The 27,199-nt window shown below is 63.5% G+C and overlaps 3 protein-coding genes across 8 annotated transcripts in view; 2 read left to right on the top strand and 1 right to left on the bottom strand.

Annotated features, from left to right (window-relative positions):
• AP3D1 (adaptor related protein complex 3 subunit delta 1) overlaps nt 1–6,139 on the top strand; it is a 37,254-nt gene extending 31,115 nt beyond the window's left edge. For all 3 annotated transcript variants that reach the window (XM_053896858.1, XM_053896856.1, XM_053896855.1), the window contains 7 exons: nt 9–56; nt 433–622; nt 831–919; nt 1,014–1,099; nt 1,659–1,780; nt 1,895–1,974; nt 5,174–6,139. In XM_053896858.1, the coding sequence (XP_053752833.1) occupies nt 9–56; nt 433–622; nt 831–919; nt 1,014–1,099; nt 1,659–1,780; nt 1,895–1,974; nt 5,174–5,269 (711 nt within the window). In that variant the 3' untranslated portion in view covers nt 5,270–6,139. The remainder of the gene's footprint in view (nt 1–8; nt 57–432; nt 623–830; nt 920–1,013; nt 1,100–1,658; nt 1,781–1,894; nt 1,975–5,173) is intronic.
• A 1,015-nt stretch (nt 6,140–7,154) lies between these two features.
• Nucleotides 7,155–10,147, bottom strand: IZUMO4 (IZUMO family member 4). Of its 2 annotated transcripts, XM_053896877.1 has the most exons (9): nt 9,931–10,147; nt 9,740–9,820; nt 9,574–9,645; nt 8,952–8,978; nt 8,779–8,854; nt 8,548–8,595; nt 8,451–8,465; nt 7,803–8,085; nt 7,155–7,481 (listed from the first exon to the last, which is right to left on the bottom strand). In XM_053896877.1, the coding sequence occupies exons 1-8, from the start codon at nt 10,142–10,144 to the stop codon at nt 8,064–8,066; spliced, it is 555 nt and encodes a 184-aa protein (XP_053752852.1). In that variant the 5' UTR covers nt 10,145–10,147; the 3' UTR covers nt 7,155–7,481; nt 7,803–8,063. The 2 variants fall into 2 exon arrangements, with proteins under 2 accessions (XP_053752852.1, XP_053752851.1); XM_053896876.1 differs by lacking the exon at nt 8,451–8,465 and having other exon boundaries at nt 9,931–10,144.
• A 157-nt stretch (nt 10,148–10,304) lies between these two features.
• Nucleotides 10,305–25,840, top strand: MOB3A (MOB kinase activator 3A). 3 transcript variants are annotated; one of them, XM_053896872.1, is made up of 4 exons: nt 10,305–10,672; nt 19,854–20,400; nt 23,156–23,358; nt 24,640–25,840. In XM_053896872.1, exons 2-4 carry the CDS (start codon nt 19,980–19,982, stop codon nt 24,667–24,669), a joined length of 654 nt encoding a protein of 217 aa, XP_053752847.1. In that variant the 5' UTR covers nt 10,305–10,672; nt 19,854–19,979; the 3' UTR covers nt 24,670–25,840. The 3 variants fall into 3 exon arrangements, with proteins under 3 accessions (XP_053752847.1, XP_053752848.1, XP_053752849.1); XM_053896873.1 differs by lacking the exon at nt 10,305–10,672 and adding an exon at nt 14,508–14,640; XM_053896874.1 differs by lacking the exon at nt 10,305–10,672 and adding an exon at nt 18,841–19,541.
• Nucleotides 25,841–27,199: the final 1,359 nt, after the last annotated feature.

The following is a 27,199-nucleotide window of genomic DNA, read 5'->3' as shown; positions in this document are numbered from 1 at the left end:
CTTCCTAGCCCATGTCCAGCTACTGCCTCCTGGCCGAGAACTCCTACATCAAGATGGTGAGTGCTGTGGGCATCGCAGGGGGGCTGGGGCGGCCTTGGGCTCCTTTCTCGGGGCGTGAGGAGGGACGCGGTAGGGCTCGGGGGCAGTGAGCGAGCCTTTCTAGGGAGAGAGGCGCACGTGGGCGCTTGCCGCCACGTGGGCCCGCAGGGCCGGCTGGCCGTGGGGGCCCCGAGGGCCGACGTGATGGCCAGCGGCTCTCAGAGAAAGGGCGGGAGCGGCCGGGACCACGGATGGGACCGGAGCGGTTTCCCTCGCGTGAGGGTTCGAGCACTTTCCCCTCTCGGACGCATTGTACGTTTGCACGGCGGGGTTGCCGGCACTCCCGGGCCCCTCGGGCGGGCCCCGGAGGCTGAGGCCGGCCTTGCCCTGCAGACCTACGACATCCAGGGCAGCCTGCAGAAGGACAGCCAGGTCACCGTGTCCATCGTCCTGGAGAACCAGAGCAGCAGCTTCCTGAAGGGCATGGAGTTCAACGTGCTGGACTCGCTCAACACCAGGCTGGCCCGGCCAGAGGGCTCCTCCGTCCACGACGGCGTCCCCGTGCCTTTCCAGTTGCCCCCAGGTGCGTGGGCCGTCAGGCAGGGCGTCGGGGCTCCCGCCGACCCAGGTCCTCTTAGTCCCAGGAGCCCCCTTTCCTCCTGTCACCTGCTTCCCGACCGGGGCGGGCAACGCTGACGACAGGCCCCAGGCGGGGGCAGTGCCGGACCCCAGCTGGGCAGCGCCCCGTGCCGCTCTCGGGACCCACTCCTTGTCCTCTTGTCCTCTTCCAGGCATCTCCAACGAGGCCCAGTTTGTATTCACCATTCAGAGTATCGTCATGGCCCAGAAGCTCAAGGGGACCCTGTCCTTCATTGCCAAGGTAACGGGGCTGGAGGCGGGGCCCAGAGCCCACGGCCGCGTCCCCGCTCCGTGGCCCCCTGCGCCCCCCTCACCCGGTGCCCCCGCTCCCACAGAACGATGAAGGGTCGACCCACGAGAAGCTGGACTTCAAGCTCCACTTCAGCTGTACCTCGTACTTGGTCACGACGCCCTGCTACAGGTGCGTGGTGCCCACCTCCCTCCCGCTTCCGCTCGTCGCGCAGTTAGCTGGCAGACACCCCTGGCCTAAGGCAGGAGGGCCCGGTCTGCCGTTGGCGCAGAAGGTCGGCTCTGGGGAGCGTCCGCCAGCCCCGGCCACGTGGCAGATACACGGGCCTCGTGGCCCAGGCGGCAGACGGGTTCTCTCCTGGTGCCAGAGGCCAGAGGCCGCGATGGAGGGTCGGCAGGGCTAGACGCTTTTCGTGCCACGCTTGTTGGCGTGCAGGTGCCGTCTTCTCCCCGTGTCCTCACGCGGTCGTTCCTCTGCGTGTCTGCGTCCTGATCTCCTCTGTTTAGAAGGACGTTGGTCTTACTGGTTTAGGACCCTGTTTCCAAATACAGTCACATCCTGAGCTCCAGGGGTCGGGAGTCAACATAGGAATTTGGGAGACGCGGGTTAGCCCGTGACATCGTACAGGACCGTCAGAGACCTCGAGCCGCAGGCACACGAAGGAAGGTGTCACGCCTGGGGCTGGGGGCCCACCGGTCGTCAGCCTCCCTGTCCTGTGTTCTTCTCACAGTGACGCCTTTGCCAAGTTGCTGGAGTCTGGGGACCTGAGCATGAGCTCAATCAAAGTCGACGGCATTAGTATGTCCTTCCAGAACCTTCTAGCAAAGATCTGTTTTCATCATCATTTTTCCGGTAAGGCCTCCGACGTGGCCGGCAGATGGGGCGGCTTTACGCGTGCGCGGTCGGCCCTCTGCCCCCCACCCCCGGCGGGCCGGCCCGGGCCTCAGCCTGCGCCCTCTGTTACAGTGGTGGAGAGAGTGGACTCCTGCGCCTCCATGTACAGCCGCTCCATCCAGGGCCACCACGTCTGCCTCCTGCTGAAGAAGGTGAGCCCCGGCCCCCCCTCCCCTGTGCTCTCGAGGCCCCAGGGCTTCTTGGGTTTCGGCGTCTCGCTGAGCTCAGCCCGCCTGTTTCGCTGAGGGCTCATGAGCCTCCTTCCGAGAGGAGGCCGGCCACCTGCTTCCCCGGCCTGGTCTTGGCGTCAGGCCTGGCAGCCCGCCCGTCGGAGTCGGGAGGGGCGCCCGGTCCTGGGGCGCCTCCTCACCCGGTCCTCGGGCTTTCCAGGGGAGCCGTGTGGGCCTGGGGGCGGCCTCGGTGAAAGTTTCCATCGGGCGGTGTCGGGTCCTTTCCTCGGCGGCCGTGGGTCCTCGGTCCACGAGCTGCGTCTCGGGCCGGCCGCGGTGGCGTATGGTCCCTCCGCCCGAGTCGCCGAGTCCGCGTGGGTTGTCTTCCGTGGGTCTCTTCTGTGGCGCCCAGCGGGTCCCAGCGGTACCTTCCTTCGCTCCTGACGGTGACAGTTTGTGTCTTTTCTCGTTATTCTTGGCCGTCCTGGCGGGCGGTTTATCGTTTTTCTTGATTTTTTTCAAAGGTAAATTTAAAAGCTACCCTTTAAGGAACTTTGTTTTTTTAAGGCAATAAATAAATTTCGTTCAGCTTTGTTTTTTCCTTCCCTTTTTCTGCCTGCTTTGGGCTTATTTTCTGTTTTGCATGTTTGTTCAGGTAGGAGCTGAGGTTTTCCTTCTTTCGAGAAGAGTTTAATGCTTCGTTTACCTTGAAGCCGTGCTTTAGCTGAACGCCACGGGTGTTTAAATATTTCGTGTCTATGTCTAAACGGTTCTAACGTTTTCTGATTCCTGCTCCCAGGTCCTGTAGAGTACACGGGTCACTTAGAACCGTGTTGTTTGGTTTCCCGTGTTCGGATGGCTTTTTGCTTCGGATTTGTAGCGTGATGCCACCGTGGTTGGGGGACACGCCGCTTCTGATTTCGGTCCTTCGAAAGTATTGAGATTTGCGTTCTGGCCCTGGACGTGGTCATTCGTGGCAGGGGTGGCGCTCGTGGATGCGTGGAGGCAGTGAGTGTTCTGCCGGTGGAGCGGGCCCCACCGGTGGTGGTCTCGATTCTTCTGGGCCCTTGGAGTCTGTGTTGCTGGCCCGGCGGCTGCCTGAGTGGGTGGTGTGAGGTTAGTGACAGGTTGTCTGTCCCCCCAGAGTTGTTGGGTTCGCTCTGTGTGTCTGCTATTAGGTGTGTGGACCGAGAAAGTCGTGGCGTCTTGACATGTGCACCTGTTTGTTTATCCGCGTCGACGTCCTTCTTTATCTCGGGTTGTTTTCTCTGCTGCGAAGTTCTCCGGTCTGATGTCGGACAAAAAGCCACTCTCGCTTTCTCGTGATGGGTGCTGACGCGGCGTGTCTTCTTGAGTGCGTCCTTCCTGTGTTGGAAGGCGTTCTCACCGGTGGGTGCCGTCATCCCACTGACGACCCCGGGTCTCCTCCTCCGTCTGGTCTTCCGCTTCTCCCCTGCCCTCCCTCTCCTGCACACGCCATGCCGCCCGCTCCACACCTGCCTCCAGCCGCTTCTGGGACAGGCCTGGGGGCCGCGGAGCCTCGTCCAGGGCTAGTTTTGCTGGGCGCGTTAGCTTGGCAGATCTTTGTCTCGGTGCTTTAAAATCACGCCGCTTCCGGGGTGCCTTGGCGGGCTCAGTCAGTGGAGGGTGTGGCTTGATCTCGGGGCTCTAGAGTTGAAGCCCCACGCTCGGTATAGAGAGGACTCACTTTTTTTAATATTTATTTTTGAGAGAGAGAGACAGAGCATGAACAGGGGAAGGGCAGAGAGAGGCAAAGAGAGACACGGAATCTGTCCGGGCTCTAAGCTGTCAGCACAGAGCGTGACCAGGGGCTTGAACTTGTGAACCACGAGATCCTGGCCTGAGCCAAAGTCGGACGCTTCACCGATTGAGCCACCCAGGTGCCTCGAGAGGACTTAAAAGTAAAATCTTCCAGAAGATCGTCACACTGCCTCGTTTCACAGTCGCAGTTTCTGGACGAGAGCTGCACCCCGTTATTCTTTTCACAGAGAGGCGCCGTGTCCTCTCCGGGTTTTTCTTGGTTGTCAGCCTCCAGCAGGTCACAGCGTGTCTGGCGCGGACTTCTCCGGGTCTGTCAGGAGTGTGCTACGCCTCTTGAGTGTTTGCAAAATTCTGGAAGTTTCCCGCTGTTACTTAAGTCCTTTCTTAGCGCCGGGTTCTTCTTAGCACCGGGCCTGCCTGGCCCCGCCCTCTGCCGTGCCAGCCATTCTGCCCGTGGGCCCACCCGTGGGTGTCTCGTTTTGACGACTGTGTATTCCAGGTCTGGAACGTCCGCCGGGCGTTCTCGAGATCTTGCCTGTCTTTGCTGGGATGTTCCGTCTTCCTGTTTGCTTCAACAGTGCTCCTGACTGCGTGTTGGGGGGTGGTTTTTTTTTGTTGTTTGTTTTTTAATTTTTTTTTTTTTAATGTTTATTTATTTGTGAGACAGAGAGAGACAGAGCATGAACGGGGGAGGGTCAGAGAGAGGGAGACACAGAATCTGAAACAGGCTCCAGGCTCTGAGCTGTCAGCACAGAGCCCGACGTGGGGCTCGAACTCACGGACCGCGAGATCATGACCCGAGCCAAAGTTGGCCGCTTAACCGACTGAGCCACCCAGGCGCCCCATGGGGGGTGTTTATAGTAGGGACTTACAAGCCTGTGTCCCATCGGAAGATGCCACGTCCTCCTCGTCCTGGCCTGGCCGTTGGCTGCCTTTTCCACAGAGCTGAGCTGAGGTCTCCCGGGTCTCTGGGTGCTCAGTAACCGGGGCCTTGTTAATCCCGCGGGGGACACGGCATGGGCTGCAGGTGCCTGACCTTTGGTCCCAGCGCCCGTCTGTCTCTGCGACCTTTGTCCCGCTTGTCGGAGCTGCCGCACGCGGGCACCGGCCCTGGGACCAGGGGGACAGCGGCTCGCGGACACGTTTACAGGCCGCTTTCCCCAAGGCCCCCCAGCCAGAAGGTGGGCCGTTGCCCAGATTGGGGTTCTCCGGTCCCGGCCTCGGTGGCGGGGGGGGGGGGGGGGGCGCGCTCCGGGGCACCTCCCTTGTCTGGACTCGCGAAGCACCAGCACCGAGGGAGGTGGTGACAGACACAAACGGCACATTCGGCCACGAGGCGGCCTCTGGGCGTCGCGTTCCACACCCTGCACAGGCCTGACGGCCGATTCCCCTTTTCCAGGGGGAGAAGTCCGTGTCGGTGGACGGGAAGTGCAGCGACGCGACGCTGCTGAGCAACCTGCTGGCGGAGATGAAAGCGACGCTGGCCGAGTGCTGAGCCCGGCCCCCCGCCCCCACCCCGGCCCCCGCTCGGGTCGCGAGGTGACACGCTGTACTGACGCATCTTGTCGGCGTTCCTACTTTGCCTCCTCCCGTCTCTTCAGCGAGGAGCCCCGAGGCTGCCCGAGGAGCCGGCTGCGGCGCCCGGTGGACCGTGTGGGGTGGCGCGCCCTGATCCCGCGAGGCCACCCGAGTGCCCCACGGCCCCCACACTCCCTGCCTGGGGGCGCGCCTGCTCACCCTCCTCCCTCGCGGCCGCGGGCCAGGACACCCGGCGGCCCCGGGGCCGTGCGGGCTGCTGTCGTGTTCCCCGCGTCCCACCCACGTGTTCATGCGTTGCCACGGCTGCCACCCGGGGTGGGGTCTAGTCGGGATCCCTGACGGAGTGGGGCCTGGACCTTGTTGGTTTACATTTCTTTCCTGTCCAGTGAAATGTGTCTCGGTCGGTGGTGTTTGGCGAGTGGTGGGGACTGTTTGCGATTCTAGGTCCCTCCTGTCGCCGAACGCTCCCCAGGCTTTGTCCCACACCGTGCCCGCAGCTGCGGGGAAGGCCCGGTCCTGGGGGGGGGGGGGCCGGGGGCCCGGCCCCTGGAATGCACCTCACGGGGCGGGGCAAGGGGACCCCGGACCACCCCGTCAGAGATGATGGTCCTCAATGACGTAACTTCCTTTTGACGAACACTGTCACTTTAGCATGTAGGGTAATCTATTACAGAATCCTGTGCAGTGATTCCAGAACCTCAGAATTGTATGATGTGTTCTATAAGAATTGATTTGCTATCGACATTCCCAGATAAAGGACAGAGAGACATATCACGCTGCTGTAATGATTTTGTGTCGAGATGATCCAATAAACTTGTAACACAGACGTTTGTCTGTCGCACCTCCTGTCTGTGCCGGTGTGCACACCCGGTTGCAAGAGGGACTCCGGACCATCCTCGAGCTGCCTGGGGCACCCTCGGGAGGTCACACAGCGTGCTGGGGATCCCTGTCCCCACCTGCGAGCGCGCCCTTCCCTTCGTGATGGAGGTGAGGTCATCCCCACACACGGTCCAAGCCCCAGCGGGGAGCCACGACCCCACCCACGGGAGGTCCACCAACGTCGCGGACCGCACCCTCCTTTCCCTTCCCAGGGAACCCCACTAGCGGCGGGTGTGTAGGTGAGCGGCAGAAGCAGGTGCCGGCGGGCAGGCCCTGCCCGTGCTTCAGTTTGCCACATTGCCACTGTCTTTACTGTGACGCCATGTGGCCAAGGGACAATTCAGGACCGGTAAGGCCGGGTCAGCAGACGGAAAGCCGTCCGACCCCTACGCGGACCCGGTGCCGGGCAGCCCCCGCCTTCCACCAGCTTCTCTTCCTGATGATCGCCCGCCCGAGCCAGACCCCTCGCGGGTCCCTCCGCTCCCTCACCAGCACTGGGGCAGCAGAGGCCCCATTGACGCCTTGAGGCCGTTGTTGGCCGGTAAGACTACCGGCCCGCACAGCCTGCCGGAGTGGTGTTCCACGCCCACCCGGCCCTGCGGACTCTTCTGACCTCCGTGTACCTGCTCCTGGCAGGACTAGTCCCCGACTTCTCGCCTGCCAGGCGCATCAAGCCATTTACCGTGGGTCTCTCGTAACACACGTGAGTGTTTGTGAAAGGAAACGACGTGCTAGGGACGCTTCCTGTGCTCCTTCGGCTGAGGTTTAGCCCGGCGTGGCGAGTCAAGAGCACCCGCTCGCGCCGAAGGCTTGGGTCTGTCAAGCCTGCCCGGCTGTGTTGAGACGGGTTGCGGTACAATTGGCATGGAAATCCCGGGGCCGTCAGCCCTGCCCCAGTGCCCGTGACCAGGATGTGCCTTTCCTGGGGACCCAGCCCTGGTTGCCCCAACACGGATACTCTGTGATGAGAAACAGGGACGTTTAATCATTGCCTCTAATAGCCCTACGGCTCCGCCCGGCGGTGATGCCCTCTATATACAAAGCCACGCGCCCTCCCCGGCCCCAGTCCCAGCCTCTGATGGCAGTGCAGGGACTCAAGGCAGCAGTGAGCCTGCTCCGTGGGGTCAGGCTGGGGCAGTCCAGCTGAGTCCTGACTCCACCTCGAGGCTAGGGCCAGTCTGGCGATGGCCGGTGGCCGTCAGTGCTGTGTCAGGCACTCGGAAGCATTTTCCAGAGTCAAGTTGGCCAGGTGTGGGGGCTCAAGACATGTGAAACTCGGTGACATCAGACTGTTGGGGAGACATGGGTGCCCTCAGATCTTCTCTCTCCGCTCCGCCTCCCCCCCTCCCCCAAACCAAGGTCTTTGCTACGGGCCTGGGGCATGTGACAGGGCTGCAGACAACCCTCAAAGCTCAACTTGGAGGTCTTGTGGCCTGTACCCATCCCCTAAACAGCATCGGGGCCGAGCCCAACTCTCTTGCAAGGGGCTGCAAAAAGGGGGTGGGAGGCTGTGGCGAGCTGGCCATTGGGTTTTGATCTCTGGCTTAGGCTCAACCCTGCCTACAGAGCCCACCCAGGTCTTCAGAGCCTCCCTCCTCTGCGCCACTCACAAAGCTGGAGTGGTTCTGTGCATCCAGGAGAGGGGAGGAAGATCCGATGTTTATTCGAAGTGATCATTGGGTGTGGTTGCAGGGGTGACATCCAGCTTGTCCCAGGTGCAGAGAGAGCCCTGCCGGCTGTGTCTCCCTAGCCAGCCCCTCCCCGTCCATCCCTGACTTAGAGGCCCCCGTGCCACCCCTTTCCTGACTCCCTCGTGCTCCCCTCCAGAAGGCCGGGCCAGGGTTTTGGAGAGAACAGACGGGGTGGGGGCCTTACCTTGTGTGGTCATCCTGTCTGAAAGACATGACAGGGTCCCAGTTAGACCCAAGCTTTAGGGCTGTGCTGTGCCTGTGGCCCCCAAGTCCCTCCACTGGGGCACATCCATCATGGGCCGCCCCCGCCCCCCCCCCCCCCCCCAGCTCTGACCACAGCCCTACCAGCTGCTTAGGGCAGGGGTAGGACCAGACTCTATGGAAACCTTTAACTTGGGTGTTGCACCCCCTGGTGCCAGCTGAGCGCAGAGGAAGGGCGGGCTGGGGTCCTGAGCACTGGAGCAGGTGCCGCCTCCCGTGGCCGCCCTCCGCATACTCACCCGCAAGGGCACATAAGCACACCGCCTCTGATAAAAGTCATGCTGGGTTTGGGGACAGGGGACTTACTTGTGCCACTTATTTCTACAACGACAGCAGGATTGGAATCAGAACGTCAGGGGTGGAGGAGAAGGTCCCCTCCCTGAGCCCAGGGGCCCCAACTCACATGTACCGGAGGAGTCCCTGCACAGCTGTTTCCCACTGTGCCGATGACCTGTGGGGACACGGGGCGTGGAGACGGGGCGCCCCAAATCCAGAACTCAGGGCCTGCCGAGGGGCTACCACCCCACCCGACCCCGGTGGAGACAGGCCAGGGAGGAACAGGGAGGGTCCCAGGAGAGCCTCAGACCCACGGGCACAGGGCCCTTGCTGGTCACCACCCGAGCCTGAGCCCTACTCGCAGTTGTAGCCAAAGCAGACGACGTGCGAGTCCGTGCAGTTGGTACAGGAAATGGTCTCGTACTGGAAGATGCCTGCAACACAGGAGAGGCGGCCGCAGGCTCCCCCCGCCTCGGCCTCCAGGGCTGCCGCCACCGCTGTGCCCCACGGACCGGGCAGGGGCTCACTCACCACAGTGACGCTGACAGTCGATGCGGCCTGTGGGGACGAGGGCACTGACGGCACTTGTCCCCCGCCCCCACCTACCCTTTTTATTATTTTTAATTTTTTTTTTAGTGTTTTTGAGAGAGAGAGGACGAGTAGGGGAGGGACAGAGAGAGACGGAGACACAGAACCCGAAGCAGGCTCCAGGCTCTGAGCTGTCAGCACAGAGCCGGACGCGGGGCTCGAACTCACGAACCGTGAGATTATGGTCTGAGCCGAAGTCGACACCTAACCGACTGAGCCCCCCCAAGCGACCCCCGACCCAGCCTTCTTGCCCTGCCAGAGCCTCACCTAGGGTTAGGCTGGCTCTCAGCCTGGGAGGAGGGTAGCAGCCCTACTCAGCCGCTTCTCCAGGGACAGGCTGGGGGAGGGCTGGGGTTTATCCAGGCCGCCTGCTGGTGCCCACGGGAAGGAAGGGCCCCTGCCTCAGGGAGCTGCCCTTCTTTCTCTCTGTTGGGAGCCGGCTGCACTGAGCCAGAAGCCCCAGTCCTGTCACGCCAGCCTCTGCCACCCCCTGGCCGGGGCCCCTGGCTCCAGAGGGACTTCTGAAATACCCCCGCGGCGCTCCCCAAGCCCTTCCTTTGCTCACTTTCGATGATTGCATTCTGGATGAGGTGCACCTGCTCCCGAAAGATGGCTCGCAGCTCGTTGGGGAAGTACCCTGTGGGGGTAGGCAGGAGGGAGGTCAGCCTCCGGCGCTGGGCGGAGGGGAGCTGTCTCGGTGCCCCACGCGCGCGCGGCGCCCGCCCCCTTACCGGGGAAATACATCTTCCCCTGGTACAGCTGATCCATCTTCTGGTACACGGCGTTCGCCACTTGGTTCAGCTTCTCCCGGGCTGGAGGCCGGAGAGGGAGGCCGGTGAGCTGCGCGGGCCGGGGTCAGGCCGGGGTCTGGCGGGAGTCTGGCCGGGCCGGGGGGCGCGCCCGGGCGGGGTCCCGCACTCACTGATCTCCGCGGGGATGGCCAGATGCAGCTCCTTCATCGTGTCCTGGCTCCAGTCGCTGAGCAGCGAGCCCGACACGGGGATGTCGCCCACCCACCAGGACTTGAGATTCACGTGATGGCGGTAGAAGGAGAACTTCTCCGAGAAGTTGCCGTGACAGTGCAGGCAGCCGCGGGCCAGCGCCGCGGTCAGGCCGAGGCACAGCAGCAGAGCCATGGCCCGCCCCGCCCGCCGCCCGCCAACCAACCAACGGCGTCTCCCGCGCCACGCCCCCAGCGCCGGCCTCGCCCGCGCAACGGACAACTGGCTGCACCGGCCCCGCCTCCGGCCCCGCCCCCACGCCGCGCCCCATGCCTGCGCACACGGCACGCGCACGCGCACGCTCTTCCTTCTGGGCTGGCCCTGTCTCGCGGACCCGCTCGCGCTCCTGGCACTGCGCCAGCTCCGCCGGTCGGCCTTGAGCCCCTGGCCCGGGCCAATGACGTCACCGCCCGTTTCCGGTTGCCCGGCAACAGAGAGCGTAGCGGCGGGGAGCATTCCCCTCCCCCCGCTCTAGGCCTCGCCCCCTTCGGCTCCGCTTCCGGGGAGGCCTAGGCCGGTAGCGGAAGTGGACCTGGCTGGGCGGGGCGGCGGGGGCGGGCCGCGGGCGCTGTTCCTCCTGGGCGGCGGAGGGGACCGGACGGAAGACGCCGGACGCGGGGCAGGCGCGAGACCCGCTCGACCGGTGGGGGCGTGAGACCGCAGGTGGGTCCTCCGAGGGGCGGACGCGGGCGGCGGGCAGGCCGGGTCCCTGGGGAGCGGCGGACGCGGGCGGTGGGGAGGCCGGGTCCCTGGGGAGCGGCGGACGCGGGCGGCGGGGAGGCGGGGTCCCCGGGGAGCGGCGGATGGGAGAGGTACGATGGGCGTGAACTTTTGCATATCGCACACCCCGCGAGCCCACTTGCGCTTTCTGGTTGTGGACTTGATTCTGGACACATGGTCCCGCCAGCTGCTTCCTCATTCGTGCCTTCTTCCACCCCACACAAAGTTCGGGGGCTCCTATTGGCCCGGTTACAGGTTCAGCGGGGAGTGGTAACGAAGGTCCCAGGCCTGGCCAACATCGGGACAGGGCCCTGCAGTCTCCCCCAGGTCCTGACCCCCGTGCTTCCGAGTTGACTGCTCAACCCCTGCGCCTGCGTGTTTGGGGTCGCCTGGCGGGTGGTCTGTAATCTACAGATTACCAGTGGGGGGCAGCAAGCGGAAGTGCCCGCTCCCCCTGCCCCATTCGGGCGCCCGCCTCCTCCCCTCCCTGCTGGGGGCACCCACCTCAGACAACAGCCATGCATCACTCCAATCTCCCCACACGTGGCTTCCTCTCTCATTCACCCCTCGGGCGCCCCGTGCCACAGCCGCTGGCCATGTGTGGCCAGTGTGCAGTTGGAACGCACCTCGTGCAAACTGGGGTGTGCCGCACGTGCCGAATACAAGTCTCGGAGACAAAGTATGTTTAACAGCAAAGAGCAAAATGGGTCTGTGACGTTTTCTGTGTCCGTCAGGTGTCGAGACGGTATTTGGCATTTTGGGGCTAAATGCCATACGGTATTAACGGCAACTTCACCTGCTTCCTTTCACTTTTTCGCTTCTCACTGAGGCTCCTGGAAAATTCGAAACTATGCCTGTGGCAGATGTCACGTTTCTAGTGCTTTTTCTGACATTCTGTCCGCAGATGGGTATCCAACTCCTGTTCCCCAGGATTCGTTGTCCTCTGCGGCTTTAGGTGCTTCCTAAATAGAGTAAACTACTGGAAGATTTAACCAAATGCTTGGTGGATCGTAATCGAATCAACCTTACTCATAATTTTAAGTCGAGTTTATTTTTTTAGAGCAGCTTTAGGCTCACAACAAAACTGAGTGGAAGGTACAGGAAATTCCCATAGACTCCCTTTCCCCATAAACGCACCGGCGGCCCCATTATCGACATCCCCACCCAGCACCGAACGTGACGAACCACGGTCCACAGCGGACACGAGGTCGCTCCCGGTGCGGCACACCCCGTGGGTTCGGACGAATGTCACGGACACCTGCCCACCACCACGGTGTCGTCCGGAGTAGACCCACGGCCCTGAAACTCCTGTGCTCCTCCCATTCACCCTCCCCCACCCCGGCAGCCGTGCCTCCACGGTCCTGCCTCGTCCAGAGCATCCCGGACTGGGAACCACCCCGTGTGTCGCCTCCTCAGCCTGGCTTCTGTCACCGAGTGCTGTGCGTCTGAGGCTCCTCCGTGTCTCTGTGCGGCTCGATGGCTTACTTTTTACTTGAACTTTCGTGAAGGACAGAGCGCCGTTACCAACTTTACCCCGCACACCGCCCAGCATGGTGTTCGGGTACCAGACGCCCTTAGTAACCTGACGGGTTGAATTCTAGGTGCGCCTCCCTCTGTCTCAGCAGAAGCAAAAGTGGTTATTTTAGTCCCTCAGGGGCTTCTCAGAGATGCCAGTGCAGTTCCTGAATCTTTTCTGAACAGTTTTAAGTCTCTTTGTTTCGTATGTACAAATGCCCCAAAGCCAAGACAGCTCAGTGAAAAGTCAGCCTTTAATCACGTTTCCGGGCGCTGCTCTCCCTTCCCCAGCACTTCATAAAGTGGGGGTTTTACAAAAATTCCCCAGGCAGCCGGCTTAGAAGTTGGGCTTTTACTCTGGGAAGTTTTAGACACGCCCCAGCTGGAGGGCCCTGTTCCTGATTTCCTAGAATTTCGAGGCCCGGATTGCTTAAGCGAAAAAGGGGAATCCAACGTCAGAAGCCAGATTCTGGGAAGGAGACGGGCGTTTCTGTGTCTCCTGAGTTCAAAATAAGACATCTGTGACTGGGTCACTCTGGGGGTGTGCGGGCGCTGTGGGGGCTGAGCACCGTTCCAGGCCCCCGTGCTCGATGCCAGGAACACCCCAGTCGTGACGGCCACAGACGTCTCCAGACATGGCCCACTGTCCCTGGAGCCGGAGCGGCCCCAGGCGAGACCCTGGCACAGCTGGGAGCTAGGCACAGCACCCTGGAGAGAGCGCCACCTGTGAGTGGATGGGCCTGGCCTGCTGTGGACGCACTGTGTCCGTTTCAGACCAGGGTCTTCTCAGAGTCCAGTCCACATCCTGAGCATCCTGACGTTAAAAGGAAGCTTGGTCAGCCAGCTAGCGGAGTCTGCGTCGGGACGGGAGCGGAGCGGCTTCCCCTGCTGACCTGCGGGCCTCTGCTCAATGAAAGGGCCCCTTGAAACCTCAGGCGGAGGCCTAGAAGGAAGAGGCGTGGCTCCTGAGCAGACAGCCACCCCTGGTCTCTGTCACACTGTGCTTTCTGTCCCCAGGGGACACGGTTTCATCACAGTCCTTGTATATCTGCCTCTGTGGCGGGAGAGGCCCAGCGTCCGCGGCGGCCCCAGTGCACCCAGCACCCCCCAAGCGCAGGCAGTGGGCGCGGGAGTCCTGGGCTCAGATCCCCGGCCCGCCTCCTACTTGCCCTACGATCTGCCCCTCAAAGCTCCAGGAAGGGCCCTTCCTGCCTCTCCCAGCTCCTGGGGGTCACAGGCCATCCTGGGCGTCCCTCGGCTTGCCGACGCATCCACGGTCACATGGCCGACTTCTCCGAGTGTTTGTCCGGATTTCCCGGTTCTCGTAAAGATGTGTGTCCTTGGATTTAGGGCCACCCTGTCCGGTATGACTTCATCTTGACATCTGCAAAGATTCCAGTTTCCCAACAAGGGCTCACTCACAGGTGCCAGTGGTTAGGGCTTGAACATCCGTTTGGGGGGGACACGATTCCACCCATGATAGACGGATGGGGAGTGACTGCTGATGGGCAGTCTTTTGAGGTGATGAGAACGTTCTGGAATTAGTGGTGATGATTGCACTATTCTACGATCTTACTAAAAACCGTTGAATTGTGTACTGTAAGTTACTTACATGTGAACTATATCACAATTGGTTAAACCATAAAAGAACTACCGGGAGGGCGGGAGTATATAGAACCCCTCGATGGCACCCGGCCTGGAGTGATCTCTGCAAACCACTTCCTGCAGGACAAGTTGGGGAACTTGGCCCCGAAAACAAAGACATGAGGGCTGGATGCCAGCAAAGCCGCACACCCCGGGGGGGCGGGGGGCTGGGGCCACCTTTGTGTGAGTCCTGCAGGACGGCAGGTGGCCTTCCCACTCAGCCAGCGGTGGGGACACTGAGAAGACAGCGCCGGGGGGTGTGGCCTTTGACAGGACAGAGCCTGGGCTTCCAGCACCTTCCAGCCGAACCTCAGCCGCTGGGCCAGGAGCCGGGGTTTGCTGATCTGGAACATACGGGACCGACCTCTGAGGCTGGGGCTCGTTTGTCTGGAGCCCCAGCTCCAGGGCAGGGTCCCCTTAACGGCGGCATGTCAGGGCCAGGGCCAGGGCAGGGTGTGGGGGCACCGGAAGGAAGCGGCAGCCGCAGCTCTGGGCCTCTGCGAGGCGGGGGGGGGGGAGGGGATGCTTAGAGGGACTGTGTTGTGTTTGGTTTTCAGAATAAAAGGGGGGGTGAGGAGGGTGTGCTTAGGGGCGGGGGAGTTTGTCGGCTTACCTTCCTCAGTCTAGAAGTTTCTGAGCACCGCCACATCTCGTCTGTGGGAAGCACCAGGACAGCCCCCGGAGCCTTTAGCACCGAATCCCCTGCCCCACCCTCCCCTGCGCCAACCGCGGAGGTGTTCCGGGAAGAGCTGGTAATGGGACCAGGGGCGGCGGTGGGGGGGCTCCCCCGGCACCCTGGGCTCCTGCCGCCCCTCAAGGCAAAGGCACCTTCTGGGGGCCGCCGCCCCTCGGCCGGGGGTCGGGAGGGGGGTGCATGTGTTCCTGAGAGAAAGCTGTTTGCTTTTGAGGGGAATTCTACCATCCTGGGGGTAGAAGGGAAGTTTTTTAGGAAATCATTGCTTCCACTTAAAAAACCTTCCCACTTCCTGAGAAGAGACGAAAGCAGGCAGGAGCCCTGTAAGCCCCCCACTGCCCTGCCCCGCCCCACCTTCCAGAACCATCCCCGTGTGCGTCTGGTCCGTGGCACGAAGGCGTGCAGACAGACCACCGTCCTGCAGTACCCCTGAGGCCGCACTCCCATGTCACACGGCGTGCTTCTGTCCTGTGTCCCCAGGTGACAGGGTCTCAGCTTAAACTCCCAGAGCCATCCCCGGGAGGCCCCAGGTAAAAAGCGACAACAGGGCACTGGCGGGCTGTGTTTCTCTCGCCCCCCCGGGATTGCTGTCTGGGGCGTAGCTTAGCCGCGGTGAATAAGGAGCCGGGGAATCAGGCGACCCACAGGAGGGGCTGCGGTGGCCCCCGTCTGGCTGGACATAACCCCCACCCTGTCTCCTCAAGCGGAAGGGAGTCTGCAGGTTGAAGACAGACCTCGAACGAGGAAGTATTTAAGCCGCGTCGTCAGAGGAGCAGAAGGTGGCCCACAGGGGATTCCTGTCCCTTGACCTGTCCCCAGAGGGGCCTCAGAGCGGCCAGGTTTGCAGCGCGACCCCCCGGGCAGGTGTGCAGGCCGCTTGGGCGTTACTGGGCGTAGGCGGGGAGCGGGTTCCGCACCGGCGTGTCCAGCACAGGCCCACCAGGGGCACACGGCCGGTCTGACAGAGGGTCGGGGTGGGTGTGGCTGCGCCCCGTCCTCTGAGGCACCACCTTCCCACCGCCCAGGCCCTCCCGCTGGAACCAGGGAGGGTCGGCTGCCCCGGCCACACCGGTTCTGTGCAGGCTTCACAGGGCCGCAGTGGGGACCGGCCCCGGCCCGGAGGGGGGCTGGCACTGTCTTTGGGTTAGGCCGGCAGAGGCCCGAATAATGGAGAGGGGGCCCGTCGTGGCGGCACGCGGCCGGACAGAAAGGGTGGTGGCTTCACCCACAGCCCAGGGGGCCAGCTCTGGCCCCTCCCCCTACCCGCCGCCAGGATGGAAACTCCGACCTAAGTAATCGTTGACCAGGCAGTACGGAGACATGGTCTTCTAATCCAGGGTCTCGCCCGAGGTGACTCGGCCCCCAGGGGACCCTGGTCACGATGGGGGGCGGGGATGCCACCCCACAGTGCCCCAGGGAGACCCGGTCGGCCCGCTGTCGGTGCCGCACTGCTTGGGGGTGACCGTAAAGCCAAATCCACCAAGGCGGCCGGGAGCGTCGATGGTGCCAGAGCCCCTGGGCCACCCTGGGGAGGGAAGCGGACGTGCTTCTCTCCGTTGTCGCCCCGTGTCCTCGTCAGAGCACAGGCGCCTCGAGCCACCGGCCGGGGGTCATCACGGGACCTCCCTCCTTCCAGTCGTCCCGGCACCGTCTACTCTCTGTGCCTCTCGGTGGCTGCTCCAGGGCCCCGTGAGCGGAGGTTACCGCCGGCCTCGGTGCGAGCGAACAGGGACGCTTCAGCCGTTTAGGGCCCCGGACAGAGGCCTGCCCGTGCCCCCCCCTTTCTCAGATAACATCCGCGTGCCTTACGCCCACTCATCAACAGCGCACAGCCCTGTGTCTTCAGTTCACAAGGCTGTGCAGGCACCTCCTCTGGTTCCAGAACATTCCATCACCCCATAGGAAACCCGGTCCCCATCAGCCGTCACCCCCACTCTTCCCCCAGCCCCCACGAGCCCCCTTCCCGTCCCTGGATGGGCCTGTTCTGGATGTTTCACACCCGCGGACTCACACTCCGTGTGGCCTCTCGTGTCCGGTTCCCTCCCTGAGCATCGTGTGTTCGGGGTCCGTCCGCGGGGCGGTGGGGTGGGCGCCTCGCTCCTGCTCATAGCCAAGGACGTGCACGTGCGCGGCAGACCCAGCTGGTTCATGTGGTCACCCGTTGATGGACGTTTGGGTTGTTTCCACTTTTTGGTGAACGTTCTGAATTGCGCTGCCGCGAACACGCGTGTATGTTTCGTGTGCGCGCGTGTTGTCGCCTGTCTTGCCCGTGGATCTGAGAGGCATCGCTAGGCCCCAGGGCAGCCCCGTGCTGGGCTGTTGTCCCCGGTGGTCGCTGCCTTCTACGCGCACACTGGCCAGGCCCGAGGGTTCCGGTCTGCCCGTCCTCGCTGGCGCTGGTGACGGGCTTTGTGGTGACGGCTGTTGTCGTGGGAGCACTGGTTTCTCCGTCCCTCTGACCCCGCTGTCTCCGGTCAGCTCTTGCGACCCTGATGCTCACCTTCTGTGTTTTGCGCGGTTCCTGCGCCTTGAGCACGGCTCACCTGGGCCCAGAGGAGTGGTGGGGCTTTGCCTGTCCACGCAGAGGGTGGGAGGCCTCGCCAGCCACGCCGCAGCCAGGAAGGGCCCGGGCCCACGGGTAGCCAGGCTGGGCTGCCGCGGTGTCATCAGCAGTGAGTCGCTGTGCCCGGGCTCGTTATGAAACTCCACAGGGCCTGTTAGCCGGTGGCTCCTGAGTCTCCTGGGGCCCCTGCAGCAAGTGACCACAGATTCCGTGGCCTGGAGCCACACACCTCTGTCATCTCACAGTTCTGGAGGTCGTGAGTTCAAAGTGGGGTGGGCAGGGCTGGGCTGGAAAGTTCTAACACCCAGGCGTGGGCAGGGCTGCCCCCCCCCCCCGGGCCCCAGGGAGCCCCCTTTCCCCCCTTCTCTGGCTTCCAGAGGCCCCGCATCCTGGGCCCGCGGCCCCTCCTCATCCTCCCGGCCAGCAGCACGGGGTCTGCCCATCTCTCTGCCTCCCTCTCGTGAGGACCTCGCCGGGACGCTGGGCCCCTGGGGCACCCAGGGTCACCCCCGCCTCAGGGGCCTTGACAGGGTCCTCTCTGCCACGTGAAGTGACAGGTTCCCGGTCACAGAACCAGGACGGGGACACTTTTGGAGGCCCTTATCCTTCCCACCGTCTCCTGCCCACTCACCAGGGCAGGGAGCCTGCTTCACGCTCTTGCACATCAGGTGCTGCCTCAGCCCCGGGAGCAGGCCCTGGGGACACACCGAGGACAAGGCCGACGCTGGCCGGGTTGGGCAGCTGTGAGCAGGCGGGAGGGTGGCAGTGGGGTCCCTCCATCTCTGCTGCCACCTCCCATTTGGCCCCCGGTGGCCGCAGAAGGACCAGCTCTCGAGGCTATGCTTGGGTGCTGGCGCCCTTCAGCTGCGAGCAATCTCTCTTTAAGTCTCGTGGCCGAGAGTCCACACGGCCCAAACCGCTCAGTTGGGGCTCCCAGCTCGGCCACAGCGGGCACAGAGTCGGCCCAGTTCCGGCGAGGCAGGTGCTCAGGCCGCACGTGGCCCCAGAAATGCAGTCGCCGGCTCCGGGGGCGCCTCGTCAGGGCCCAGGGTCCCGGGAGGCCCCTTCTTCCCACATCCCGGCAACAGAGGGCCACAGGCCGTGGTGGAGCCACGACAGCTCTAAGTGTTTGCTGGGAGCCCAGGTGCCCCCATTGCCAGCCCGCCGTCTGGGTCACCCTCCCTGCATCCCGGGCCGCTGTGTGCACTCATCCGGGCTCTCCAGGAGTCTGGGGACCCTTGCACCCGGACAGGTAGTGCCTGTGGTGCACGTTCTCTGTGGGGGCCGCCGTGGGGGCTGGGGGGTGAGTGGGGTCCCTGCAGAAGGGCGCTTGATGAGGGAAGCAGAGGCCAGAGCCATGTGGGCTGATGGCCGAAGACGTGACGCCCTGGAAGCCGGGAAAGGCGAGGACTCCCAGGAGGGCCGTTTCGGACCTGCAGCTTCTAGAACTTTCTGATACCACGGTTGGGCTGTTAGGAGCCCTGAGTCTGTGGTACTTTCCTAGAGCTACGTGCTGGATCTTGAGGGGTGGAGTCAGAGGAACGAGCCTCCCCCCTCCCCCCCCCCCCCCCCCAGTTTAAGTAAAGGAGAAGCTGGCGGGGGTGGGCATTTGCAGTGAAGTCGTAAACGGTTACTTGTAGGCAGCAAATGGAGGAGGGGTACGGAGGGCCGCAGGGCGGGGCCGCAGGGCGGGGCCTGGCACTTCCGCCTCTCCCCGGGCTTCCCCTTTTGCGCCTTCTGTCTGGTGAACTCCCAGGACCCCGGCCCCGCCTGCCACTCTGGCACCCGGCCTCCCCCATCGCAGCCCGGCCTTCGCTCCCGGGACAGTGTGGGGTGATGGGCAGTGCCAGGCACAGCATGGTGACTGTGTCCCGCATGAGCACCCGGCCTCACGTGCTCCATTGCGCTCTGTCCCACTCCCTGACGGGGGCCTGTACTGTCCCAGGTAACAGGACACGGAGCACAGAGAGAGGCTGGAAGAGTAGGGGGAGTAGGGCCCTCACCGCCCTGGGCAGGGCCGCGTCCCCAGAAGCCAGTGGGCACCCATCCTGGTCCCAGCTTGGACACACAGGACCCAGACGGGCTCGCCCGGGCCTCTTAGGCAGGCCCTGTGGGGCAGCGTGTCCCCCCAGAATTCCCGTCCGTCCATCGGGAGCGCGGTTTCTGCGCATGCCCTCAGGGTGGTGAGGTCTGCTCCCGGCTCTCTCCTGGCCCTGGCGGTGCGGGCCAATCCTTGGTGCCCCCCCTTGACCTTCATCCTCATGCAGCCTTCTCCCGTGTGTCCGCGTGTCCTTCTGCGAGGACAGCCGTTATCGGACTAGGGACACCTGGATAACCAGGAGGAGCGCGTCCCGAGATGCTCAGTCACCTCCGCAAAGCACCTTTTTCCAAATAAGGTCCGTTTGCAGGTCCCAGGGATGGAGACCTCCCTTCGCCCTTGGCCGCCACTGACCTGCTGCGGTCGCCGTTGGCCGCTGCGCGGCTTTGCACACGACCCCTCCCGCTGTACAGCGGGACTCCGCCAGCTCTGGCTCGTTGGGGGCTTTGCCTCAGCGCCTTCTGCCGAGGTGGCGGACCATTGTGTCCACCGGCGCCCTCTCCGTGAAACTGAAAACCACGAGTCTCGGGGGCCTCCCGATCCAGCCCCTTGTGCTTCCGGAAGAGGGTTTCCAGAAACAGGTGACCCTTCTCCCCTTTCTGTGTTCCAGATCTCGGGCGAGGCCGGGGACGCCGCGAATCTCCAGTCCCCCGTCCCCGCGGCTGACAGCAGCGCCCTGCCCGGGGCCACTGTGCAGAGGCCTCGCCGGGGAGCACGGGCCGGGCACGGGGCCACCATGTCCAACCCCTTCCTGAAGCAGGTTTTCAACAAGGACAAGACTTTCCGGCCCAAGCGCAAGTTCGAGCCGGGCACCCAGCGGTTCGAGCTGCACAAGAAGGCCCAGGCGTCGCTGAACGCGGGGCTCGACCTGAAGCTGGCCGTGCAGCTGCCCCCCGGCGAGGAGCTCAGCGACTGGGTGGCCGTGCACGTGGTGGACTTCTTCAACCGCGTCAACCTCATCTACGGCACCATCGGCGACGAGTGCACGGAGCAGTCCTGCCCGGTCATGTCCGGCGGCCCCAAGTACGAGTACCGCTGGCAAGACGAGCACCAGTTCCGCAAGCCCACGGCGCTGTCGGCCCCCCGCTACATGGACCTGCTCATGGACTGGATCGAGGTGCAGATCAACAACGAGGAGCTCTTTCCCACCCACGTTGGTGAGTCGGGGCGGCCGGGCCGGGCGGGTAGGATTCGCGTTCGTACGGTCGGCCCGTCTGAAGCGGGCACTTCAGGGGCGTTTCGTAGTATGTTCGCAGATTTATGCAAGGGCCACAACTGGTTCTGGAACATTCCACCACCCTGAAAGGAGCCCCCTCCCCCAGTACCCCCCTCCCCCAGCACCCCTGAGCCCCCTTCCTGTCCGTGGATGAGCCTGTTCTGGACGTTTCACACGCGTGGCCTCTCGTGTCTGGTTCCCACCCTGAGCGTCACGTTCAGGGTCTGTCCGCGGGGCAGCGGGGGTGGGCGCCTCGCTCCTGCTCACGGCCGAGGGATGTGCACGTGCGCGGGGGACACGGTCGTCTGTGGACGTGCGCGTGCGCGGTGGGCACATTGTTCTTTAAGTTAAGGACCCTGAGATGGGAGATGACTCTGGATCGCCCTGCTGCGGCCTGAGTGTCGTCACAAGGGCCCTTGTGAGAAGGAGGCAGAGCGAGATCCGACTTGAGAGAGAAGGTGGCGCGGCAGCCGGGAAGGGGGAAGGGGTCGTGGGCTTCCAGAGGCAGCAAGGACACGGACTGACCCCGGAGCCTCCGGAGGGAACAGTGCCTCCAGCACCTTGACCAATATCAGGCCAGCGACAGACTCGGAACTTGTGGCTTCCGGCATTTAAGCCGCCAGGCCGGTGATAGTTTGTTACAGTGGCACCGGGAGACTCCCTGGGACACGGCTTCGACTGTCCCCGCCAGCGTTGACACGGCATCCCCGAGCAGCAGCAGGGCAGACAGGTCTCAGGCCCGGCCCCCGGGGCCCCCTCCGCGTGTGCACTCCCTCTGTCACTGTGGCCGCCAGCCCTGCTGGGACCCCAACAGGTCCCACCCGCTCCTTGGGGGGGGGGGGCACCCTAGAGCTTGAGGCCCCAAGCCTGCCCCTCGCCCACGGAAGGTGACTCCTAAGCTTACCGAACAGGACACCGACGAGAGGCAGAGAAAAGTAACTTGGCAGGTGCCTCGCAGCCGTCCAGTGGGACCCTGAGGCCTCACGCAGGCCCTTGTGCTTCAGGCTCTCGGGGCCCCAGGCCCGTCCCACACGGTCACATCGGGTGGGGGGTCCGGCCTGGCCAGCGGCACCCTGAGGCTTGCAGGGCCCTGGCCAGGCAGGCAGAGGAAACGCTTCACGCAGAGTGGTGTCCCGTGTGCCGGGCGCCCCCTGGGGCTGGGTTTGTGGCTTCGCAAGGGAAGGACGGGGTTCACGCTTCATCCTGGCTCCCGTGTGGGTTCCGTTCACGCTTGTGCGTCTGCTTGGGTCTCGAGCCACCAGCCTGTGCTCTTAATGTCAGACCAGGGGTTGCGCACTTTTCCTCGTGGGGACCAGTTGGTAAATCTCTCCGGCTTGGCCGGCCACACGGTATGTGTCTTGACGGCTCACGTCTGCGTCATAGACCGAAAGCTGCTGTGGGCGGTTCATAAACAAACGGGTGCACCTGTGTCCCGGTGTCACTTTATTTGTAAGAACAGACGGGGCCGGGTTCACACCCCGCGGGAGAGTCCTCGGGAGCGTGTGCGGCTTAGTCCTGGGAGATTCTGTGTCAGGCCCATCCAGACCAGCCTGCTTTAAACTGCCCCCCTTCACCCAGGAGCGCCCTTGGCGGCTCCCGTCCTAGGACAGAGGCGCAGCGGGGGCCGGGGCGGCCTCACACCCTGGCCTCGTGTGGGTTCGGTGCCGAGCCGGGCTCCCCGGGGCTCCGTTTGTCCGCTTGCTGTGGGCCTGATGTTCCTTCTGAGCTTAAAGCCTCTTTCCACTACGAGGGGCCCCAGCGCGTGGGGACTGCCAGCCCTCGAGGTGACCGTCCCACCACATGGCTTCCAGGGGCTTTCAAGGAAAGCATCTGCTCCGCAGGGACCCACAGACCGTTCGGTTTCACATCCAGAGTCGAGGGACGGGGAACGTGCACAGGCCTCAGTGAGCCTGAGCAAAGCCTCCACAGAGTCGGCCGGGAACGGCCCGTTCACCACGCTCGGACGCTTGCCCGTGACCGAGGGCCGGCACCATCGTTCCCCTGCCCCGAGAGGCCACCTGGGCCCAGATACAGGGGAGGAAGCAGGGCGGCTCCCGGGACGCGCAGGGTCAGGCTGCACCGGTCACAGTCCGCTCCTAGAGAGCCTTGTCCCTCCCACGTGCCTCCGGGTAGAGGACAGCCCCGTGGGCCCTGCCGCGTGGGGCGCTGGCTGGCCGTCCCGCTCTCGCTGCGGCGCCGTCCTGAGAGCTTTCCCGCACCCGCATCCCGCACGCGCCAGTGTGTCCACCTGGGGGACGTGCGCCCGGCACACGGGGGCTTCCCGCAGGGCGCGGCGTCTCTGTGCGTCCTCTCCCTGGGCTGCTAGCCCCTCACGTCGGGGACGGGGGCCCCTCGCTCTTTCCGGTCCCGGGCACGCACCTGCCCGGGCTGGCTGCACCCCGTCCGTGCCGCGGGACGGAGGGACGTGAACGGATGGGGGTGGAAGGGGCACGCGGGGGCGCCTGACGCGACCCACCGTGGCCCAAGGAAGCGTCGGTGCCGGCCAACGAGAGGACGTGGTAAAGACGAACCGGGGGTGGGGGCAGGAGGACCGGGAGCCCATCAGGGAGTCCGCTAAGGACCAGAAGCCTCACCGGAAACCCGCGCGGCGCTGGCGCCCACGGGCCGGAACCCAAGCGGGGTCCGGAAGGGGAGGTGGGCGCCCCGCCCCGCTGAGCCTCTCGCCCCGCCCACAGGCACGCCGTTCCCCAAGAACTTCCTGCAGGTGGTGAGGAAGATCCTGTCGCGACTGTTCCGCGTGTTCGTGCACGTCTACATCCACCACTTCGACCGCATCGCGCAGATGGGCTCCGAGGCGCACGTCAACACCTGCTACAAGCACTTTTACTACTTCGTCAAGGAGTTCGGCCTCATCGACACCAAGGAGCTCGAGCCGCTGGTGAGCGGGCCGGGACCGGCGGGCGGGGGGACGTCGGGGTCCCGGGCTGGTCCGCAGGGCCCAGACGCCCGGCTTGGCGGCGGTGCCCGCGGCTCCACAGCCCGAAGTCAGCGGAGGGGAGCGGAGGGGGGTTCTTTGGGCCCGGGCCCAAATTTGTGACGCAGTGACACTCGAGTGGAGTGGGCCGTTCGGGTTCCTGGCAGGCACACGGGACCACCACCCCCCACCCCGGGCTTACTTTTGGTTCTGGCTGCTCCGTGCCCCCCGCTGGCGGGCATGGCGGGGATGTGGCTGCCATGCCCTCGGGGACCCTGGGGAGGTCACCCTGCAAACACCAGCGGCCCGGTGGCCGGCCCGGACATCCCAGTCTCCCCCACCCTTGTCCTCACTGCCTGGCTGGAGACCAAGCAATGATTTCTTTCTTTCTTTCTTTCTTTTTTTTTTTTAATGTTCATTCGTTTTGAGTTAGAGGCAGAGCGGGAGTGGGGGAGGGGCAGAGAGAGAGGGAGACACAGAATCCAAAGCAGGCTCCAGGCTCTGAGCCGTCAGCACAGAGCCCGATGCGGGGCTCGAACTCACGAATCAAGAGATCATGACCTGAGCTGAAGTCAGACGCTTAAAGGAGGCTCAGTTTGTTTGTTTGCTTGTTCATTTTAATGTTTACATATTTATTTTGAGAGAGAGAGGAAGTGGGGGAGGGGCAGAGAGGATCCCAAGTAGGCTCTGCACGGTCAGCGCAGAGCCCAGTGTGGGGCTCGATTTCACGACCACGAGACGCTCACGACCTGAGCTGAAATCAAGAGTCGGATGCTCAACCGAGTGAGCCACCCAGGTGCCCCGATTTTTTTTTTTTTGCCTTCGTGCCTCGATACCCTCATCATTTCTCCCGTATCGATGCTTCCAGTTCTTTCTGGGGCCAGCGAGACTTCCCCAGGCTGTTTTCCCCAGGCTGTGTGTAAAGGACGTGGGCTGGTGCTGATCTGCCCGCTACTCCTGCACACCGAGGCTCCCGGGGTCTTGCCGTCGTGCAGAACGTGGCAAGATGTCTTCGTGCCTTAGCGTTTACGCGTTGCCGCAGCCGCTCGCCCTCGACAACACTGCCTTTTTGGCCCTTCACAGAATGGCTTGGGCCCCCCCCCCCCACCCGGTTATCTGTTCCGTTGTTCGTACGGTTTGGCGTAAAATGAAGCCTGCGGGTCCCTTGAGACCGGATCTGCTTTTCTGGGGTGTGGTTTCTGTCCTCCTCGTCTCGATACCTGACGTCCCGCTCGTTCTTAACAGAAAGAAATGACTGCACGGATGTGCCACTGAGCGCCGCTCGGCCCTGCGGCCACCGAGGCAGTGCCCGGGGGACACTCTAGCCTGAGGGCCACGTCTCCAGAACATGGGCCCGTGCTTTCTAGAAAGCCCAGCAAGTGATCGGAGCTCCATGCTGTCGCGGCTACGCTGAGCGCCAGGGTCGAGTCCTCCCCGATCCCAGATGCAGCAGCCGTGGGTCTGGCCACCCTGAGCCCGTCTCCTCGGCCGGCATTGAACTTGGACTCCATGGTTGTGTGTGTTGGGCACCTGGGAAAACCCACTGTGTTTGTAAAGCACTTGCGTTTGCCCAGTGGGCCCGCACGGACCTGTGCCCTGCGGGCAGCCGGCGCCTGGGAGCCCCGTGTCTGCTTCACGACAGGTACGACAGGGACCCCACGGCCTGCCTCCCGGCCCCCCCGGGCCCCTTCGTGGATCATGAAAGATACGATTTTTCTTTTCCTATACGTGAGCCTGCCTCCCCCTTTAGAAAAATATCCCCTGTCCCGTGTGGACAACACAGGATGAGTCCCCTGGAACCGCTCTCCTGGGCGGGATCTTTGAGTCTTGCCAGATGGTAGCTGGAACTAGTCCTTCTGCAGAGCCTGCCAGCTTCACATCAAAACCCTCTGTTTGTGTGGCCCTGTGTGGCTGTGGGATCCGAATCCCACCACTGTCTCCCACGGACCCTGGGAGGGGTGGCCAGGGCCCCGTCGGGGGCTGCACCGAAGCGACCGCGGGAAGCCCCGTTCTGCCCCGAGTTCATGCCTCTGCCTGCCCACACATGCTCCGTGGCCTCTCGCCGTGGCTGCCCTTCCAGTGTGGCCCGTGCCGACTCAGTACCTCTGGGTGTCTGGGATGCTCGCAGACGTGAGGGGCACCGTCACCCGACACCGAACAAGTGCAATTAACAAGAGCTCGGGCCTCGGTCCTTCTGGAAGCCTCCGGGGCCCAGCTCAGGGGGGCGCCTGGCAAGACAGCCTCCCAGGACGAGGAAACTGTCCAGTCGAATGTCGCCCCTTCAAATGCAAGACCACAGCCAAACCGCAGAACCACTGTGCGCCCCAGGGTTCCCAGCTGCTCCCGCCGTGCGGCCAGGCCGGGGACGGTGGCAGGGACCCTCTGCATCCTCCCCGCCCACGGGTGTTCCCACCCGAGCATCAGAATAAATTGTGCCATTTTTGTACCCGCGGCTGCTGGTGGTCATTTCCATTTTCCTGGCGGGGGGAGGGCGGTGTTGGGACATCACGGCCATTGTCCCCAGGGTGCCCTCATCCCCAAGGGGCGAGGGATCCCAGATGTCACGATGGCCGGTGGCCCGCCAGAGTGCCCCAGATAGGTAAACAGACGCCCAGGCTATGGGTGAAGTTAGGATTTCGTGGGGTGGGAGGATGGAAGTCCCCGGAAAGCAGGCTGAGAACCGTGGGGAAGGCACGTGCTCTGTCCCCCGTTTCTGTTTCGTCAGTTGTCGCCAGTGCTTAGGCACAATTTTAACTCTGCCTTTCGGCTGTGCGGGAGAAGGAGCCAGAAAATGTTGAACCCACTGCGGCGTGATAGGGCAGAACCAGCCAGGAGTTTTCTGGGCAGCCAGCTCTGAGCGGACACCTGAGTCATTCACCCCGACTGCTCTTTCTTTTGTGCAAGATGGGGTCCCTCTCAAATGCACGTGCCCGGTTCCGGGGCCCCCAGGCGTGGGTCTCTGGCAAGTGGGAGCAGACGAAGGGGCGGTGGGTAGGGCTGCGCAGGAACCAGGACAGGGCTGGCTTCTCGCCCCTAGAGGGCGTGCTGTCTCCGTGGGAATTGAGCGGCTTCTCGGGAATCACGTTATCTGGAAACACCTTCTAAAGGAGCCATGGCCTCCTTACCCATCGACTTTGCAAATGCACCACAATTTCCAGAAACAGCTAAAAATTTGGGAGCTGCTATTGTCATTTGTAATCACCCCCAAAGATGTCCCCTTCCTGGTCCTGGGACCTGTCGCCTCATGGCACAGAGGGGACCTTGTCAAGGTCCCTGAGGCGGGATGACCCTGGGGTTCTGGGGGAACCGGCCCTGCCCACACCTGGGTGTAAGGACTTCTGAGCCCAGAACTGTCAGAGAACCATCGTGTGTGGCCTTAAGACCCCCCCCTGCCTCGGGCTGCTGGGAACGCAGGGATCTGAGGCCAAACGGGGTGCGTGGTTCACGCCAAAACCCCAGAAGCTGTCCAGCCGGGAGAGGTAATGGGGGGCAGGCGTTGGCATGGAGATGTGGTCAGACGGGGAAGACGAGGGAGGGCACGGCGGGGCTGCTCGGACAAGACCGCTGGCCGAGCCCCCTCCTGGCCAGCAGGGACTCCTAGGAGTGGTGGGAATCTACATCATTCCCGTGGAAACGACGCGGGAGGCAGCCTCTGGTGTTCGTGAAGGAACGTTCTGGTAATTCGGGAACAGCTGGGCGAGGCCACCTCAGAAGATCAGGAGCCCCTGTCACTGGAAGTCGCCCCGGGGCGGGCTCTACCCCTCAGAACCCCCTCCTTAGTTGCACCAGCCCTCGCCGGAGCCTC

The sequence above is a fragment of the Panthera pardus genome, unplaced genomic scaffold (genome assembly GCF_024362965.1).
Source record: "Panthera pardus isolate Hobbes unplaced genomic scaffold, ASM2436296v1 HiC_scaffold_8, whole genome shotgun sequence".
NCBI classification, from domain to species: domain Eukaryota; kingdom Metazoa; phylum Chordata; class Mammalia; order Carnivora; family Felidae; genus Panthera; species Panthera pardus.
Note: the sequence above shows the minus strand (reverse complement) of the source record. Positions and strands in the feature narration are given on the sequence as shown.